Below are 18,797 nucleotides of genomic sequence, written 5' to 3'. Positions count from 1 at the left end.
AGGCTACACTTCTAAGACTCTTTGAATTTATGATCCCAAACCTAGTGGGAAAAGCACTGGGCTCGTTGTCATCGGTAGACTTGGATTTCAGTCATGGTTCTCTCACTTGGTAGCTTTATGACTCTGGGCAAGTAAATTCTCCTCTCTGAGCCTCTGTTTCCTCATCTGTAAGATGCAGGTGACTTTAAGTCACCTTCCCTGCTGGGGCACTATGGGGAAAGCACTTTGTAGAGCTTAAAATGTTATTTTTTAAAAGTGTCATTAACAATACTATTCATTATAATAATGGGAGTCTAAGAGTCTAGGATCCTAAAATTCTCAGATTGTAGGAGTAGGATTGGTTGAGTCTAAGATTCTCAGGTTCTTTAGGCATCCTATGTCCTTCGCGGCATGTGTTTGGGGGATCTGGCTCTTTCTATCAAGCACCTTGGTGAAAGGGATCTGCCCTGAAAATCCTGGCTGCTGCTTAATTCTGGGCAAGCAGAGGGAGTGAGGAGGACCCAGAAGCACAACCAATGCTGATGCAATCAATGGGAGGAAGCTTTGGGGATTCCTGTTTACTCTGGCCTTGGAACCCAGACATGGCCAGATTCCAGAGCCTTCCCAGGCAAACAACAACAAGGGAGTTTTCAGCTTAGGGTAGCTATCTTTTCCCTCTTATCATGTTGGAGGGTGGGAGCAAGAAGAGGAAAGAAAGGCCAGCTGTCTTAGAGGAGGCCATACAATACTGAGGACAGAGCGTCAAAGTCATAGTAGTTGGATTCGAATCCCCACCTCTGGTGTTTACTACCTGTGAGATCTTGGAAAAATCACTTACTTAACTTACTTGGACCTCAGTTTCTACATTTGAAAAATAAGAGGGTTGAACTAGACAGTCCCCCCACCCCCAGGTTCTAGATATCTAGAGCCTATAATTCCAGGGGAAGAGGGTTCTTGACTTTCCATAGTAGAGCTAGGTCCTAATACTGATGTTTCCACGAACTTGCCATGACACCTTGGGCCAATCACTTGCCTTAACTGGGTCTGTTTTATCTGCCATAAAATTAGAGGGAATGACTAGATGACTAAGATCCCTTCTACATTTCCCATTTTGAGGACTCACAGTCACTTCCTTAAGGGGTCATAGTATTTACAGTTAGAGGCAATGTTGGAAACAATTAGACACAGCTCCGGAGAGCTGACTGTTAAATTTTCAATGTGAGCATTTACACCTCAAGAAATTGACAAAGGCTACAAATCAGGGCTTGATTTATTGTTTTGTTGATTATCTAGACTTAAGAAAGTGATGGAAAAAATGTTAATAGCTCAAATTAAACCTGAAAGTATGCTGTGTGAATCTCCTCCAAGAGTCTGTTGTTAAACATTTAGCAGCACACCCGTGGCCTGGCTAGAAGGGATTTTAAACTCATCTACTCTTCGTTTGTAAAATGGGGACAAGATTTATTCTATCTACCCCACAGGAATGTTATAAGGAAAGCAAAGTGTAAACCTTCATGTGCCCTATAAACATGAATTGTCAGGATACAGTAGAAAGAGAGGTTAATTAGGAGTCAGAGGGCCTGGTTCCAAATACGATTTGGTGTAAATTACTTTACCTCTCTGGCCTCAATTTCCTCAGCTGTAAAATGAAGGGTGATGGTGGAAAATATTTAGAAATTAACCACAGGGGTCAGCAATTCAACCAAGCCCAGATAAAACATCTAGCCTACACACAGATGGGAAAAGGGGGACAAAGGCTTGGAAGGAGGCTACAGGTAGGTCATCCCCAAAGATGAAGCTCACTTCTTCACAATTCTGCTGCTTTCTGTTTCAATTTCCAGCGACCTTCTATCTGCTGTGTGGGCTCTTGTTACATTATGTAATAATATAACACACATGTTGTAAGTCCAAGGGTGGGAGGTGTATACTGTCCACGAGTAGTGGCTAGTGTTAGACTTGGAGTCGAGAAGATCTGAACTTACATCTTGCCTCAGACTAGTGATAAGCCTGTTTCCTTATCTATGAAATGGTAACAATAACATACCCATTTCACTAAGTTATTTTGTGAGAATTAAATAAGTCAAGCTCTTTGCAAATCTTAAATAGTGATATACATGGTAGCTATTATTGTTAATAGTATATGTTGATTATACCTTGTGGACTCACAATGCATCTGAAACTCACTGATTCCAACCCACACAGGAACAGGAAGCCCCTCTTCAATCTTACATAGTGCCATCCAGTCTCCAGTAATAGGGAACTCCTAAACTCCCAAATATGGATAATCCTAATTTTTAGGAAGAAGAGCCTCAAGAAATCATCAACTGGAAGAGATGGAAGGGGATTCCCCCTGGAAAATAGTTCAGAGCTCTTCCTCACCACCAAAGTCCATGCTTTCAACATCAATATTTTCTTCCCCTAGGGATATGATATAGGTAAGAACTGTGCAACCCCATGATCTCAGAAAGATCTCAGGACCCCTGATATTCTTCAAAACTCAACTAAAATGCTATCTACACTAAGCCTTCCTGACCCTTCCCCCAATTACCTTGTATTTATTTTGTCTATCTCTTGTTTTTATATGTACATGTCTTCCTTAATCAAATGTAATCCCCTTGAAGTCAGGGACTAATTTCATTTTTATCTTTGTATCCCTGCACAGTTCCTGGCACATATATGCTAGTTGATCAATTGATTGCCACTGTAGGAGGTACTAACAAAATAGCCCTGAAGGAAACACCAGCCAGGGAAAGAATGCACACCTTGGAGTACAAGAGAATATGTACTTTTATTGGATACATATACAGAATACAAGTTTGGAGTGACTTCAAGAGAGAGGCCAGATGGGCAGAAGTACAAAGATGGAGTAGCTGTCACCCACAATGACACCCCACACCAACATCTACACCACACTAACCTTAGTGAAGGTTCCAAAGCCATGGGGGTCTTGCCTAAGGTATGCTAGAAAGGCACTAGTAGACATATAAAATTCACAATAATAATTCATACTTTTTTGGGTGATTTGTATTTTTAAAATACATGAATTATCCCACTGCATCTTCACAACAGCCATTTAAGGAAAGTAACACATTAGACAGATGACAAAAGTGAGGTTCAGGGGCTGAATGATTTGTTTATGTTCAGAGAACCAATTAGTGGAGAGCTTCCTAGGGTAATGGATCAGAGGAACTAGGATGGGATTCTGGTCCCAGCTTTGCCACTAACTCATTGTAGGAGCTCAAGCAAATCCCCTTCTGATTAGGGATCTCGCCTGTTTTTCCTCATTTACAAATGGGTAAAACTGGATGGGAAACAATCGCTGCCCTCCCCTACCTCACAGCTTTGGAGGGAGGCTCCAATAAAAGGTAAAGATAGATAAAGCATTGCTTAGAAGTGTTTGCTGTATGGCAAGCACTGTGATAACAAGATAGAATGGGGAAAATAATAGCAGACTTAATAACGACCCAGATCAAAGTAAATCACAGCATGGAGAAGTTCTTGTTTTAGTCTGTGAATGAACCCTGGAAGTCACCATTGGACCTCTGGTTTGTTTTTTGCTGCTGCTCTTGTTGTTTTTATTTTTTAAAATAGTTCTAGGAAATAAAATGCATTCCCTCTAAAGAAAGAGAAATTTCAGCAGTTAGCTGTGAGATCCAGGTAACAACTAATAATAGCTTACTTTCCACGATGACTCAGAAAAGGAAGCATGAAATCAAATGTACCCCAGGTAGCTATAAATAGGCTTTAGTATATTTATCGTTGAACGGCATGGTACAGAAAGAGCACTAGACTGGGAGTCAAGGAACCTGGGTTCTAGTCCTAGCTCTACTATGTATTTGCTGTGTGACTTAGAGGAAATAACCCTACCTGTCTGAAGCCCAGTTTCCTACACTGTAAAACGAGAAGGTTGAACTAGGTGATGTGCAGTCTCGCCCAACTCTAACAATCTATACTATTAAACCATGAGGCCCTGAGGGTCAGTGAACGTGTCAATTTTTCACCTTTGTTTGCCCAGAGCTGAGCCCAAGATTTACATATATAGCAGATACTAAATATTTGGTTGTGTTAAGCTGTGACCAATGCTAGCCAACAGTCAGCTAGAGTCACACAATCAGACAACGGAACCATAAAATGATATGCGAACTAGAAAAAGCCACAGAGATCATCCACTCCAACACCCTCATTTTTCAGAAGTGGAAATCAAAATCAGGAGAGGGAAAATGACTCTCCCAAAGTCACACAGTGAGCCTGTGGCAAAGCTGACACTCTAATTTTGATATCCTGATTCCCCAGAGTCCAGGACTCTTTCCATACTAAACCATGCTGCCTGTCTCATATGTACTACCACAGCTGTGTAACACGTATCCTGTTAAGCAGACAACATCTGTCTCCTCCCAATTTCAGGACTGAAGCTGAACAGATATGGGAATGGAATGGCATATGACAGTGAATCGGAGGAATTTGGAGAAATATAGAAAGACCTGTTGCAACTGAGGCAGAGTAAAATAACTGTAACCAAGAAAGCAATATAGGTAATGAAGAGATCACTAAAAGGAAGTTGAACTCTGATTAACCGAAAATAACAACAATAACAACAACAAAGTCCCAGAAAAAAGAGGGGAGCTAACTAGGACAAAACACTGTACACGTCATCAGATACAGACACAGTCACTGTAGCAGATGTTGTCACTCTTTGTGGAAAGGGCGGGAGGGAAGAAATGATTATGACATAAAGATGAGATAACAATAAATTTTTTCATAAAGTAGCCAAACGGATATGGGCAGAGAGTACCCCAGTCCAAAGCAGCCAACCTCAAGGACTAGGGCCTTGTAAAAGGCCATTTATACAACTAATGCCACTTACAGGGAAAGTCCAAAGAGTCCAGTGTCCTCTGCAGGAATCCAGTAGTCCTAGCACTGAGCCACACTATCTAGTGCTGCCCCTTCTGCCCCCTTGGACAGCTGGGCTCTTCAGCCTCCCCATTCCTATCTTTGAGCTTCCCTGAGGATGGAAATCTTCACCAACCACCTTGTCCCCTCCTCCATCTGCTGGAAATGGCGAGCAAGTCTTTTTAAGTGAACTTTGCAGAACCAGAAATCTACTGAGAGTCACCACATCTTGCATCTGGAAAGCAAACTCCAAAAATCATCTAGAGAAGTCCCTTGCCTCTTAGAAGAACACTCAAACTATTTGTACATTTTTACTATGCAAAATATATATATATGTAAATATGGAGATTCAATATTCTGTAGCATATAGAAAGCTATAGTATATCATCTATATGAATATATATGTGCATTCTTTCTTTTTTTTTTTAAAGAACCTAACGGAACTAGACAACTTTCCCTTGCAATTCTCTACTCCCGGGTTCAACCCTGACATTAACTGCTCCATGCCTTTTTCTTCCCCTAGGCTACTGTATCTAGCCTGAGAGAGTTGGGTTCTCTCTAATGGGAATTTTTAGATGAAAGGGACATGTTTCAATTGAGTATTTTCCTTCTATGCCTTGCTGCTTGGGACAGCTCATGTCAGCTCATGCACTGTGAGGTTAGGGCCCATAGGATGGGAGTCAGGATCCTTAGCAATGTGAAAAGCTGGATATTCACTAAAAGAAATCCTGCTTCAGATGCACTGATAGCTTTATGTAAAAACTCTAGATAAATAACAGAAATTTAAAGGTCTCTTTCTTTGGAACGGCAAGTCTTCCGCCATCACGACATGCCCAACATGAGCTGATCTCACTGTCTCCCCCTATCCAACCTTCTACTCAGTCTCTTGCTGGTCCAACATTTAGCTGCATCCATCTCTAATCCATTCTCTAATCCATTAGTCCTGCCAGTAGTCTGTGTGCAACAGCACATCCTCGGCTACCAGAAGGTTGTCCCTTGCACAGTCAAAGATGTCAGTCGAGGTTTCTGTTCCAGAGTAGGGAAGAAGTTGGGGAGAAAAGTGAGCAAGACACTGACTAGTTTCTCCAAAGCTGCTGGGCACACCCACAGGCTCAGACCAGATACAACAACTATGTTGTCACTGCCCCCAGAAACAGGGTGGTCAGTGACCAGCCATATCACTGGGAGGGAAATAGTGGAGAAAGAGGGCAGACATTAAAAAGCAGGAGGGAGGGCTGGGACACACTGATCCTGCATGAAGAGGGAGGTACAGGGGAAGGGAGAGGATGGTGGTGGGGAGGGCAGGATGGAGACAAACACCAGGGAAAAGAACTGAGGGTGTATATGGGGATACATAATCCTTTCCCCAAAAGACCAGAAAGTGGGATAAGGGAAAGAAAGGACTGATCAGATCAAAAGGGCAGAGTGGTTACTGATGGAGGGGAAGATATAAAGTAGTAAAGAGGAGAAGGGAGAAAGACTCAGATCTAAAAGGGCAGGGAATTGGGCAAGAAAAGAAATGGATGGGAAGAGAGATGAATGTAGGAGCTGGGGATGCAATGGTTTTCCTGATCAAAATAAGACAAGAGAATGGAAAGAAAGACACAGTTCAAAAAATTAGGGGTGCAAAGATGAGACAAGCAAACATTAGGAAAAAAGATCTAGGTGAGGAAAAGGGGAGATGCCTTCATCCAGAAAAATGTGTGGAGTGTTTAGATTTTTTTTAGTTTTGGGGGAAGGAGAGAAAAAGCAAGCCCCAGGAGAGAATGGAAGGGTGAATTGGGGGAAGACACCTTGATCCATAAGGATGGGGCAAGGATTGAAGTGGGCAATCTGGTTCAATATCAGAGCAGATTAAAAATCACTGAAGACTTAAGGTTGGCAGGCTCGAGGCCCTCACCAAAGGTGATTAGGAAGTACATCACTTTTCGGATCTTGGCCAGCTCTGACAGCCTCTCCCCAAACTCCTGGGCATCTGCCTCGTTCCAATCCATGACATCAGAGTCCTCCTTCCTCCAGAAGATGGCTGCTGGGTCCAGGAGCTGCCGGGTCATGAGGTTGGTGAGATCGGGCGTCCAGTGCTGGGAAGTGCCTGTGATGGTCACCTTGCCAGCCTTGTCCAGCGTAATGTTCCAGCGCTCAAATTGTAGTTTCTGCTGCTGGATGAAATCCAGGCGGTACACGAACTCTGCCGGTTGCAGCAGCTTCTCCCCATCCTGACGCTTCTCGTTGTTCTTCTTCAGAGTCTCCACTCGTATCCTCATCAGCTTGGTCAAGTACTGATCAAGGACCAGCGGCATTTCCAGCTGCGGCTTGTCAGCCTCCTCAGCAGCCATGGCCCCTGCTCAGCTCCTCGCACTAGACCTGCTGCCTTTATGAATGTCCTGGAGTTACTGGCGCTGTGGGAAGGAGGCATACAGCCTATACCTCTGCCAACCCCACCTCCTCCCTCCCTCACTGTTTCCTTCCAACGTGCTTGCCTCTGACTCTTTCCCCCCACTCTGGCGGCTCCTCCTAACTTTCCCAACCAGTACAAGTCAGGGACTCCCAAGGCCTGATGCAGATCCTCCCCAGGGCTCTAAGGAGAGCTTTCTTGGTTCTTATTTGCAGTGCAAGCAGGCAGGGTAACCCACAGGGAAGAGGATGCTGATGTCAGTTGCCAAGGCAACTGTTCTGACACCAACATAGAGACGATGAGGAGCTGGGGATTGTTTATGTTTAAAACGAGGCAGTGTAAACTAGTGGAGTCCTCAACTAGGAGTCAAAGACCTGGGTTTTAATCCTACTTGTGACATTTACCAGGAGGGTGACCTTGGGCAAATCACATACATTTTCTGAATCCACTTCCTCATCTGTAAAACAGGAATAATAATACTTGAACTAAATGTTGAATAAACTATCTCCCTCACAAGGCCACTGGGAGGATCAAGTAAATTATGTATTTAAAATAATTTATGTAAAGCTTGGCTATTATTATTAAGACAAATGTTTTAAGGCTCTACACAACAGCTGGAAAATGGAATTTGGGGGGGGAGAAGATTCTAGTGGGTGAAACATCATATAGAATGTTTTCAGTGGATAGGCCTCCTGGCCTGGAGTCAGGAGGACCTGAGTTCAAAGCTGGCCTCAGACACTTGACACTTACTAGCTGTGTGAGTCACTTAACCCCAAATGCCTAGCCAAAATAAGCAAAAAAAAAAAAAGAATGTTTTCATAGATTCACAGATTGTCAAGGTTACAACTTAAAATTCAACTTCTAATTTAGGCCAGTGACTTAGGGTCATAGATTTAGAGTTGCAAGGGACCACAGAGATCACCTGGTTCAGAGATTCTTAGAATTTTGTGAATCATAGACCCGTCTGGCGAACCCTATAGACCCCTTCTCAGAATCACATTTTTAAAAAAATTTGTTATTAAAGAAAAAGCTAAATTTTAGTTACAGGCTAATGAAAATAAAGACAACCTTTTTTCCCCACATCTAGTTAAAAGGTCCCTTGAAATCTATCCATAGACTCCTTGGAATTCCCTGGACCCAAGGTTAAGAACTTCAGATTTAGTCTAATCTTCCCATTTTGAAGATAAGTAAGCTAAGCCCCAGAGAGGTAAAGGACTTGCCCAAAGTCACACATGTAGTAAATCACAGAGGAAGGATTTGAAATCAGATCCTCTGACTACAAAGCCAATGTTTTTTCCATTGTAATCTTCTGTCTCAGTTTGTCTAAGGCCATAAAGGTTGTGGTACTGGAATTTCAACCCAGATCACCCATATTCTTCCACTATGCCAAGGTGCCCATCTGAAGAAGAATCCAATGAGGGAAACATAGTTCTTTCATGTGAAAAAGGTGTAAGAGTTTCAGTGGACCACAGATTCAATATGAATTTGTGTGACAATCAAAATGTAATGCAGCAGCAAGACGAATGAACATGACGTTGGCTTTGGTAACAGAAACATGGTGACCTTTGTCCTCTGCTCTCATCAGATCAGCTCTAGAGTACTGCATCCAGTCCTAGGCATCCTGTTTTAGAAAGGCCACCGACAAATCAGAACATATCTGAAGGTACGTGCCCAAGGATGGTGAGAGTCCCCAAGACCATGCAAGTCACATGAGTACCCACTAAAGGAACTGTTTTAGACTAGAGAAGAACAGACATTGATAATTGTCTTCAAGTACCTGAAATGCTGCCATATCTGGCTAAGTGGAAAGAACTAGAAGCAACTGAGGATGTCACTGGGGGACAACTTTTGAATCAGTATAAAGAACTTAACAATCAGTGTTATCCATCAATAAATCAGACTCACTCAATTGGTAGTAAGCTTCCCATCACTAGAGGTGTCCTGCCTTGGTCAGACAAAACCATAACTAGAGTGGATCAGCCAGGCCTCTGCCCCAGGGAACAGAAATTTGAGGATTCAAGATTTTTAACACATTTACTCTTTCTAGTTTCAGTAGCTAGAAACAACATAACTTAACAAGAAAAACTGTAGTAAAAATGGGAAACTGAAAACATCTCTGAGTCACTGTGATTTGTCTCTCCCTCCAGCACAATGGAAGTTGTCTTCATTACCTCTTGTATTATTTCCACATCATGAATTACAAAGTTGAGTCTAGGGCATGTTTCATGCTGCTTGGTCTGGCCAACAAAATGATTAGTCACAGCTGTGCTGCCAAGGATGGTGTAATGGATATGCCAGCATTAGATAGAAACTAAATAAAATGACCACACGAAGTCCAGGGTGGATACTCTAAGACCCTGCATCTGGGAGCAAGAGAGGGTCCAAAGAAAGTAATGGTACCCCAGATTACAGAGCACTCAGAGGACTCACCTTCCTTGAGTTAAATTCAGCCTTTCAAGGTCACCTCTTCTACCCTCAGACAGGTGAAGCCAGCTCACCCAATGTTTTGCCCCGCTCTGTGTTACCAGAAAGGTAGAGTAGCAAAACTATGGGCTTAGAGAAAGTGGAAGCTGCCCCAGGATCCAGCCCACATTAGAACTACCTGCAACCAAACATTAATGCTGGCAAACAACCCCGAACAGGTTAAATGACAAGGACAAGGTAAATGAATGGGTTACAAGGATGGAAGCACCGTCCATTCATCTCAATTCAATTAAACAAGCTTATTAAATGCCTACTATGTGCCAGAAACTGTACTGGGCACTAGAGAGGAAAAACAAAAACAAGGCAATCACTTTCCTCAAGAAACAACACAGATAAGTACATACAAAATATGATACTGAAGGTCGGGGTAATGATGACTATATTCCAAGGTCAGCAAAAGCTGAAAGAAATCCATAGACCACTTAATCCAACCTCTCCATTTTGCAGTCCATAATACAAGGTAATTTTGGCCGCTGTACAGAGAGCACCAACCATCAGGGGATTAGGAAAAAATCTATAGTCTATCTTAAGCCCCTTGGCACATGACTGTCACCCCCAGGTCCTTTTCTCTCTATATACATAGAGGTGCTATACACCTTCTGAAAGTCCGACAGGCATCTAGACTTCAGCATGTCTGAAAGGGAACTCGTCACCTTCCATACAAACCCTCCCCAACTCCACATTCCCTCATTTCTCTTAAAGATACAAACATCCTCCTCCCAAGTACCCAGGTTTATGACCTCAGAATCATCTTTTCACCAGGGGCGAGGAACCTGCAGCTTTGAGGCCACGTGTCGCCTTCTAGGTCCTTGGGTGCAGCCTTTTGACTGGGTCCTTTTATTAAGGGGGTTTGTTCTGTGAAGTTTGGATTCAGGCAAAGGGCCGCACTTGGGGACCTAGAGGGCCATTTGTGGCCTTGAGGCTGCAGGTTGCCCACCCCTGACTTTGATCTTTTTCTCTTTCCCCTCCAGCCCAGTTCTTGACCTTCTGGATTTCAAAACCATGCCTCACGCTCTCCCTCTAGAACATCTTACCACTACGATAGCCTACTCGCCATGGAATAACCCTCTAGGAATATCTTTCCACAAGGTTCACCCCTCTTCTCCCACTGGCGAGTTCCTCTAGAAGCCTCCATTTTGTAGAAACTTCGTTCCTTTCCTGGGCCAGTTCCTGATTTTCTGAATTTCAAAAACCATGTCCCCCCACTGTATCTTCATCCCACCACCTCTCCATGTGCATTTTCTATTTTGTCTTATCCCCATTAGAATATAAGCTCCTTGAGAGAACAAGGATAGCAAACACTTTCCTCCTCCCTCCCTTATCTTCCTTCCTTCCTTCCTTCCTTCCCCCCTTCCCCTACTGATACTCTTCTAATCTGCTCACTTACCAAACATGGTCAGTTTTGCCTCTGTATTCATCTCTGTATTTTTGCTTCTTGTCTGAACCACTGAAATAGTCTCCTGACTGGTCTCTGTGTCCTCTCTCTAATCTATCCTTCACTCAGGTGCTAAAATCATCTTCCTAAGACACAGTTCTGAACACGCCACCCCTCTACTCAAACACTTCTTACTGTTCATGGAATAAAATATAAATTTCTCACCTTAGTAACATAAGTTTGGTGTGTCAGGTTCTCCATCATCTGCCCCCCTTGTACCCCCACCACAGTCTTATTTCATATTATTTCCTTTATCATGCTCTATTCTGCAGCAAAACTCTGTGTTCCAATCGTTTGCTGACCTTGACATTCCATTTCCAGTGCCCAGAATGAACTCCCTCCTCATCACCACCTTTCAGAATTCCTGTCCTCCTTCAACGCTCAGTTCAGACAGCCCTCCATCTGTGAAGCTTTCATTGATTTTCTTAGTTTTTAATGCCTTCTCCCTCCAAAGTTCACTTTGGACTATACTTATTTGTGGGAGCAGCCAGGTGGTGTAGTAGATAGAACACCAGCCCTGGAATCAAGAAGACTCATCTTCCTGAGTTCAAATGTGGCCTCAGACACTTACTAGTTGTATGACTTTGAGCAAGCCACTTCACCCTGTTTGCCTCAATTTCCTCATCTGTAAAATGGGCTGAAGAAGAAAATGGCAGACCACTCCAGTATCACTACCAAGAAAACCGAAATGAGGTCACAAAGAGTCCAACATGGGTGTGCTGTAGCCCCTTAGTAGACTGTAAGGTCCTTGAAGGCAGGGACTATTTCATTTCTGTCTTTGTTCCCTCAACTTCTGGCACATTGCCTCTCATATAGTAGGCACTTAAGGTTAACATCTGTTGAATTCAATCAAATGGAATACTGAGGAGCAGAACCAGATTCCTCCAAATCCAAGGGTTCCACCACCATGCTGTCTCTAGCATGCTCAGAGCTGGTCACTCCATTAATAGTTTTTGTGCAAAGCTCTTCAAGGCACCTACCTGAATTTTCTGAGGTGAAGTCATGTAGGGCAAAGCCATCACCCTACCTTGGGCTCTGCTCAGGGCCTCTAGACTATCTCCTATCAATGATAGCAACCTGAGCTGTTAGGGACATGGGGGTGATCCTGAGAAACATTTAATAATGATGATGAAAAAAATAAGAATGATTCTCATTTCTATAGCCCTTTAAGCATTACAAATTCTTCTCCTGTGAGGTAGATAGCTTAAGATGTATTAACATTAATCTGTAGAGAAGGATGTTGAAGCCCTGAGTAGAAACTTTTCCAGGAAGTATAAAATCCGGGTCTTGACCCCAGGCCTTGTAAGGTTCAGGCCTCTTTTTCTATTGCACTGGCCTGGGTACTAATGTGAAGCAGGTTCCAGGGTCTAGACCTGTTCCGAAATAGAACACAGAACCATGGAATAACAATCATTTATAAACCTCTTAGAGATCATCTCTGGCTGTGTTTATATAGCAAGTTAGTGGCAGAGCCAAGGCTCCTGACCTCCCTGCCCCCTAGCCTAGGGCTTGGGCTACTACACCTGGGAAAGCTTAGGAGCCATCTTTTCTACCCATGCCCAATGGAGATAACAGGGAAAATTTGATTTCACGAGGTGAAATTCTTTTCTTCCTACCTGGCAGGATGCATCTCTCTTTCTTCTACTACCACTATGATACACAGTGATTTAATGAGCACCAGGAAATTATAGAAAAATATGAAGGCTCTAAGAAGGGATGGAGGGAGAAGGGGTAGAAAAAAGGCCTGGGACCATGAGTTTTAGACCTCGGTCTGCCACAAACCTGCTGTGAGACATTGGAGAAGATGCTTCAAAACTCTGAGCCTTAATTTCCTCCACAGTGTTCCAAATGGTAGGTTGCTACTGTCTTCTGTGTTTGATTAAACCCTCAGAGACAACCTCAACATTAAGAGGAAAGTATCAGTGAGGTCTGTCACCTAGAGATAGGAGTCTTGCCTTACATCCCAGGGAGGGGGGGGGAGGGGGAGAGGGGTGTGTGTGTGTGTGTGTGTGTGTGTGTGTGTGTGTGTGTGTGTGTGTGTGTACTGAGAGATAGAACAGCAGGCAGATCACTTCTGAGCGGAAACCACTTCCCAAACACATCCTTTCAGGGTATCCCCAGAGAAGAGGAAATAGTAAATAGATGAATAGTGTGGGGAGCTAGGCCCAAAGCAAGAGAGGGAGAGGGAGGGAGTGGAAGAGGAAGGGATAAAGGGAAGAAGGAAGAAAGAGAAAGATAGGAGAAGAGGAAGAGAAAGGAGAGAAGGAAGAGAAAGGAAGAGGGGAGCAAAAAAAGGGACAGAAAGGGAGAGAGGCAAAAAAAGGAAGGAAGGAGCAGAGAGAGGAAATAAGAGGCAGGAGATGGAGAGGCAGGAGAAAGAAAGAGGGAAGAAAAATAGAGGGATAGAGAAAACTAGAGAGGAGAAAAGGAGGAAGGAGAAACAGAAGGAGGGAGAGAGACAAAGAAAGGAGGAAAAGGGAGAGAGAGACAGAGAGAGGGAGGCAGGAGAGGGAGAGAGAGTGTGTGTCTTACTGAAAGACTGAACTCAAAACAGAGAGTGTTGCCAACTTTCAACCTCTAGTTGGTAGGTGGGAAGAGAAACAATAGAGAGACTGTGGCTGAATAGCATTCCAAAGTGTTCCACTATCACTAAGTCCTTGCATTTTAAATAATGTTCATGTTTATGGCTTCCACTGAGATCCTTGTCATGGAGCTGTACCCTGGACTCTCTGATGCCATCCCAGGGGAACACTCTGGAAAGGTTTCACATACAAATCCAGTGAAGAACTGGCTGCCTTTTGTCTGAAGACCAGTGTGGCTAAGTTTAGAGAGGCTCACCCCAAGACTGCCCATGGGCGGCTGAAGTTTTCAGCCACCAGAAATTGTGAAGACCATATATACGCAGCAGGGTTTCCTAATCTAGGGTCCAGGCATTTGTTTTTAAAAACATCTGATAACTATATTTTAATATAATGGGTTTTCTTTGTAATCCTATGTAGTTTATGATATTCATTTTAAAACATTATCTTGAGAAGGAGGCCATGGGCTTCGCCAGATTGCCGAAAAGCCATGACACCAAAAAGGTTAGGACTCCCTGAACTGTACCTACTCAACTACCTCTTATCCCTCAATCAGCTTACAGTCTATATGGGGAAAGAATCCTGATACTTATGAAGCAGTTAGAGACAAGTAATTTCCCTTTTCTGCACTTCAGTTTCTTCACCTATAAAATGAAGGAATGAGATGACCTTGAAATTGCTTTCCTCCCTACTCTAATAATATGTTCTAAGACCCAATATTTTGCTTTAAGTACCTCCTGGTTCCACCTTTTGTGTTCTACGATCCATCCCTAGCTGAGAGTCTACATTCTAATATTCTTTGTTTTAAAGTCCCTCCTAGATCTAACATTCATAGTCCCTTCTAGTTCTGATATTCTGTGGTTGTAGTATCTATGAATCTATGTACAAACCAGGGGTTGGTAATTTTCTAGACATGTGGTAGAGGCAGTAAGTGTAGTAAGGGGTCAGAGAAAGAGGGGACTGATAGGCAAGAGTTGTCAGGGCAGGCTTCCTGAAAGAAGTGGCCTTTTAGAATGTGTGGGATTTGATAACACACTGAGCCCAATGTACAGCCTTTGCATTAATCACATCAACCACATGGTCACATTTGCCAGAGTAGACGTAGTAGCAACCTGAACTGGTCTGGTAGGGCAGATGTGTGTGCTTTGGAACCCACACCCCCCTTCTCTGGATAATAAAGGATTTCAGGAGGTTTTCCCTAAGGAGGGCAACCAGGCTGGAAAATGTTGGGTGGCAACAAACACGCCCAAGTCACCAGGGGAGAGGAGAGGGAGCAGGGCAGGTCGGAGCGGGGGATAATGAGTTCCCTGAAGGCTCCCAACTTCTGCCAGGATCCCAATTATCTGGGGTGGTGTGGAGAGGGGAAATGCAGTCAAGGGAGGAATAGAGCAATTAGTCTACTTCATTTTATATCTTTAAGGCCCTACACAGAACATGCTAAAACCCTGTGTGATCAGAGAGCACAGAACATCAGATCTAGAAGGCATCTTAGATTATAGAACATAAAACATCAGAACTAGAAGGCATCTTAAGACAACAGGAAACAGAATGTCAGAGCTAGAAGCCACCTCAGACTCTAGGACATGGACTATCAGAGCTGGAGGCTCCTTAGAGACCACTCCAGTCTTCTTCTTGCCAGTGAGGAAACTGAGCCCTGCTAGTTCAAGTTCACTCAGAGCCAGAGTAGAACCTACAGCTCCCAACTCCAACTTCAATGCTCTTTTGATTAAGCTGAATAGCCCAGGTGGCGCAGTGGACAGAGACTGGAGTCAGGAAGATCTGAGTTCAAATCTGGTCTCACTTACTAGCTGCATGACCCTGGCCAAGTCACTTAACCCTGTTTGCCTCAGTTTCCTCATCTATAAAACGGCCTGGAAAAGGAAATAGCAAATTACTCCAGTATCTTTGCCAAGAAAACCCCAAATAGGGTCACAAAGAGTCAGACATGACTGAAACAACTAAACACCAAGTCCAAAGGTAGAACAAGGCTGATCTGTTTAATTAAAAGAACAGAAAGAGAGCAGGGAGTAGAGAGATATGGGGGCAGAATACTGCACATACCAGTCAATACAATGTCCTGGAGAGAAACGATGGCATGACCTGTGTGTGAGGAATAGCAAAAAGGGGAGTTCGGCAGATCCTTAGACTGTGTGAAGGGGAGGAATGAGGAATAAGGCTGGAAAGGTTAGATTAAGGCAGGCCTGCACAATCTGCGGGGGGCATGCCAAAGGATTTGGGGGGGGGACGATGTAGAGGAAGTGTTCCTGACATCCTTTGGCAGCCCACAGGTTGTAAAAGGCATTTGAAATGCCAGAGGACCCCAGGTACTGTGATGTCTGTCCCAAGCTCTAGTTATTAAGAAATGTTTCTTTATATGGAGCCTATCCCTCCCCATCCTGTCTAGTTCTTGCCTCTGGTCTCTGGGTCTAAGGAGGGCAAGTCTAGCCAAGTCAAGACAAGTCATCGGACATTTACTAAGGCTTCCTATGTGCCAGACCCTGTGCTAGGGGTGAGAAATACAAATCCAAGCAGAAGGCAATCTCTGCCCCCAAGGACTTTACTTTTTAATGAAGAAAGACACATCAAAGGAAGCTGAAAAGTAGAGGGGGAGCAGAGAGGGAGGGAGAATACTAATGTGAGAGGGTCAGGGGTGCAGCCTGAAGAGTCAGATTGCCCTCAGAAGACTCCCACCCGCGTGACATGTTGGAATAGTCACCCCATCTCCCTGGGTCCCCGTTACTTTATAAAATGAAGGGGATGAATGAGGCACCTTGCAAGGTCCTTCCCAGCTCTAGCGCCAGGAGCCTATGAGATGTGAGGAGCACTGAAGGTGATGTCACATATTTGTTCTAGGTCCACCAGGCACCCAGCCTCCCTCCCTCCCCAGCCCCAGGCTCCCACTCCATGACATCAGCAGCAGCTGTGTAGGGGGAAGCCAAGAGCTTCTGGCACAAAAGAAACAACCCAATTATGCAGATGGGAACCAAAGAGATATGGACAAGGCTGCCCTGGAATGGTTTCATACCCAGACCCCTCCACTTTATCTTCTGCTCTGCACATGTTGATGAGAGCCCAAGGGCTGTGTATTCTGCATCTGGTGACTACACTCACCAGTTATGGATTTGTTTTTCTGGGACTGGGATTAGAAGCCCTTAAAAATAGTCAAACGAGGCAAAAGAACTGATTCCCATCGTTGCTGGGTTAGGAAGGTCACTTAATGCCTCTGGCTTTTAGTTGTCTTATCTGTAAAATAGGGCCACTTTGCCTTTCTGTCATTTCCTTGAAATGAATGCTCTTTTAACTCTGTTCTTACACTGAATTCAGACTCAGTTTCACCTCCAAAGTCAGTCTCACAACTGAGCTCTGGGACTTTGGTCCCAAACTAGGCCCTAACCCCAGCTGCATACTGAGCTCTGACAGTGATCCCAGGCAGAAAAAATCCTGATGCTGGCTGAGCATGACCTTGACATTAGGCTCTGACCTTGCCCCCACATCCTGACCTGGTGTCTACCTGAGCCCAGTCTCAATCTAGACTCAAGTGCCAAAAGTCCCACACGAAGTTAATATCAGCATTACACTAGAAAACAGGTCCATTAACTCCTAGTTAATCCAGGTCTCTGCTCCTCTCCAGACTACAATCCTGACTTTTTGGAGTCATCAAAACCTCTTCACCCTAGAAGCTCACACACACCCCTTACACTTCACACATTTGGCCTCTCTCTGATTGGCTGCTTCCTCTCAGAATCTCCACTTTAAGGAAGCTGCCCAGGCCAGTCATGTCTTCATTCCTCTCCAGGCTATACTGCTGGCTCTTCAGGTTCCTCTTATGTGTTGTCTTCCTTCCCTGCCCTGCCCACCAAACTTGTTTTCTTCTCTTCATTTACTACAAGCTTCTCTGCTTGGTCTGACTTCTCCCTCTCCTATCATCATCACCACCACCACCATCATCATCATCACCATCATCATCCCACCCCCAGAATAAGCTCATCACCAGGAAGGTCATCATCATGGAGACTGCTTCAGCTTTGGTACTCAAACCTCATCAGTACCCTCAGTTGCTTCTGCTCCTCTGATTGGAGGGCTAGAGGGCAGAGCAAAAAACTCCCACCATTGTCTCCCTCGGTATTGAGCTCAAAATCCCAGCCATTTCTTCACTTGCTGTCAGATGCTGCTTGGTTTCCACACCACCATTATCATCACACCACCAGACACCCTTTGTGTTACTCCCCATCCTTTTCAGCTTCCTTTTGTATATAGTCTCCATCAGCCTGTAAGCTCCCTGAGGGCAGAGATCATCTTTCTTTTTCTTATTTATCTTTGTGCCATCATAAAATTGGATGTTAGAGTTGGAAAGGCTCTTAAAACATAGAATGTCAATTATAACATTAGAACTAGAAGGGATATTAGATGGTAGGATGTCAGTCTATGCCCTCAAGAAACATATATTCCAATAGGAGAGACAACATGTAAATAAATACAACCTGTTAGATCTATACAGAGCAGAGGGAAGGTAATCTCAACAGGGGAAGGCACTAGCATCTGGGATTAGGGGTGGGGGAAGGAAAGGCCTCTTGCAAAAGGATAGATGTGAGCTGCTACTTTCTATTCCATTTACCTGGTCTCTCGTTTCTCCTATTTCTTTGTGAAGTAGTGGAAGGAGCAATGGACTCAGAACCAGGAGGTGGGTTGAAATCCTACCTCCAGCTCTATGTGAAATAACAGATAAATCATTTAACTTCTTGAGAGGAAAGTGCTTGGGAAATTTTAGGTGCCACTCCAGCATTATGGAAATGAATCTTAACCCAGAACCTCTGGGGAGCTGCTCCCCAACTACACTGGCCAACAATGACCTCTCTCTCATTCCTGAATTCCTATACCAGCTTAGGTTTGAGGATCTGGGAGTGACTTCAGACATCTAGCCTGATGATCACAGAACTCCAACAACATGCATAGATTTCTTGGGGTCGGGAAAAAAAAAAGTCTGTCTTTATTTTCACTAACTTCTAGTTGAAATTTAGCATTTCCTTTCACTATG

The 18,797-nt window shown here is 44.0% G+C and overlaps 2 protein-coding genes across 2 annotated transcripts in view; both read right to left on the bottom strand.

Moving 5' to 3' along the window:
- Nucleotides 1-18,797, bottom strand: part of CAPN5 (calpain 5) — a 160,626-nt gene that overhangs the window by 33,905 nt on the left and 107,924 nt on the right.
- On the bottom strand, nt 6,083-7,452 carry OMP (olfactory marker protein). The gene has a single exon (XM_020989516.2). It carries the CDS (start codon nt 7,203-7,205, stop codon nt 6,714-6,716), a length of 492 nt encoding a protein of 163 aa, XP_020845175.1. The 5' UTR covers nt 7,206-7,452; the 3' UTR covers nt 6,083-6,713.

Source organism: Phascolarctos cinereus, unplaced genomic scaffold (genome assembly GCF_003287225.1).
Source record: "Phascolarctos cinereus isolate Bilbo 61053 unplaced genomic scaffold, phaCin_HiC Scaffold_726;HRSCAF=1367, whole genome shotgun sequence".
In the NCBI taxonomy this organism is placed as follows: Eukaryota; Metazoa; Chordata; class Mammalia; order Diprotodontia; family Phascolarctidae; genus Phascolarctos; species Phascolarctos cinereus.
Note: the sequence above shows the minus strand (reverse complement) of the source record. Positions and strands in the feature narration are given on the sequence as shown.

Coding starts and splice junctions, on each gene's coding strand:
- OMP (XM_020989516.2), bottom strand. CDS start 7,205: ATGGCTGCTGAGGAGGCTGACAAGCCGCAGCTGGAAATGCCGCTGGTC.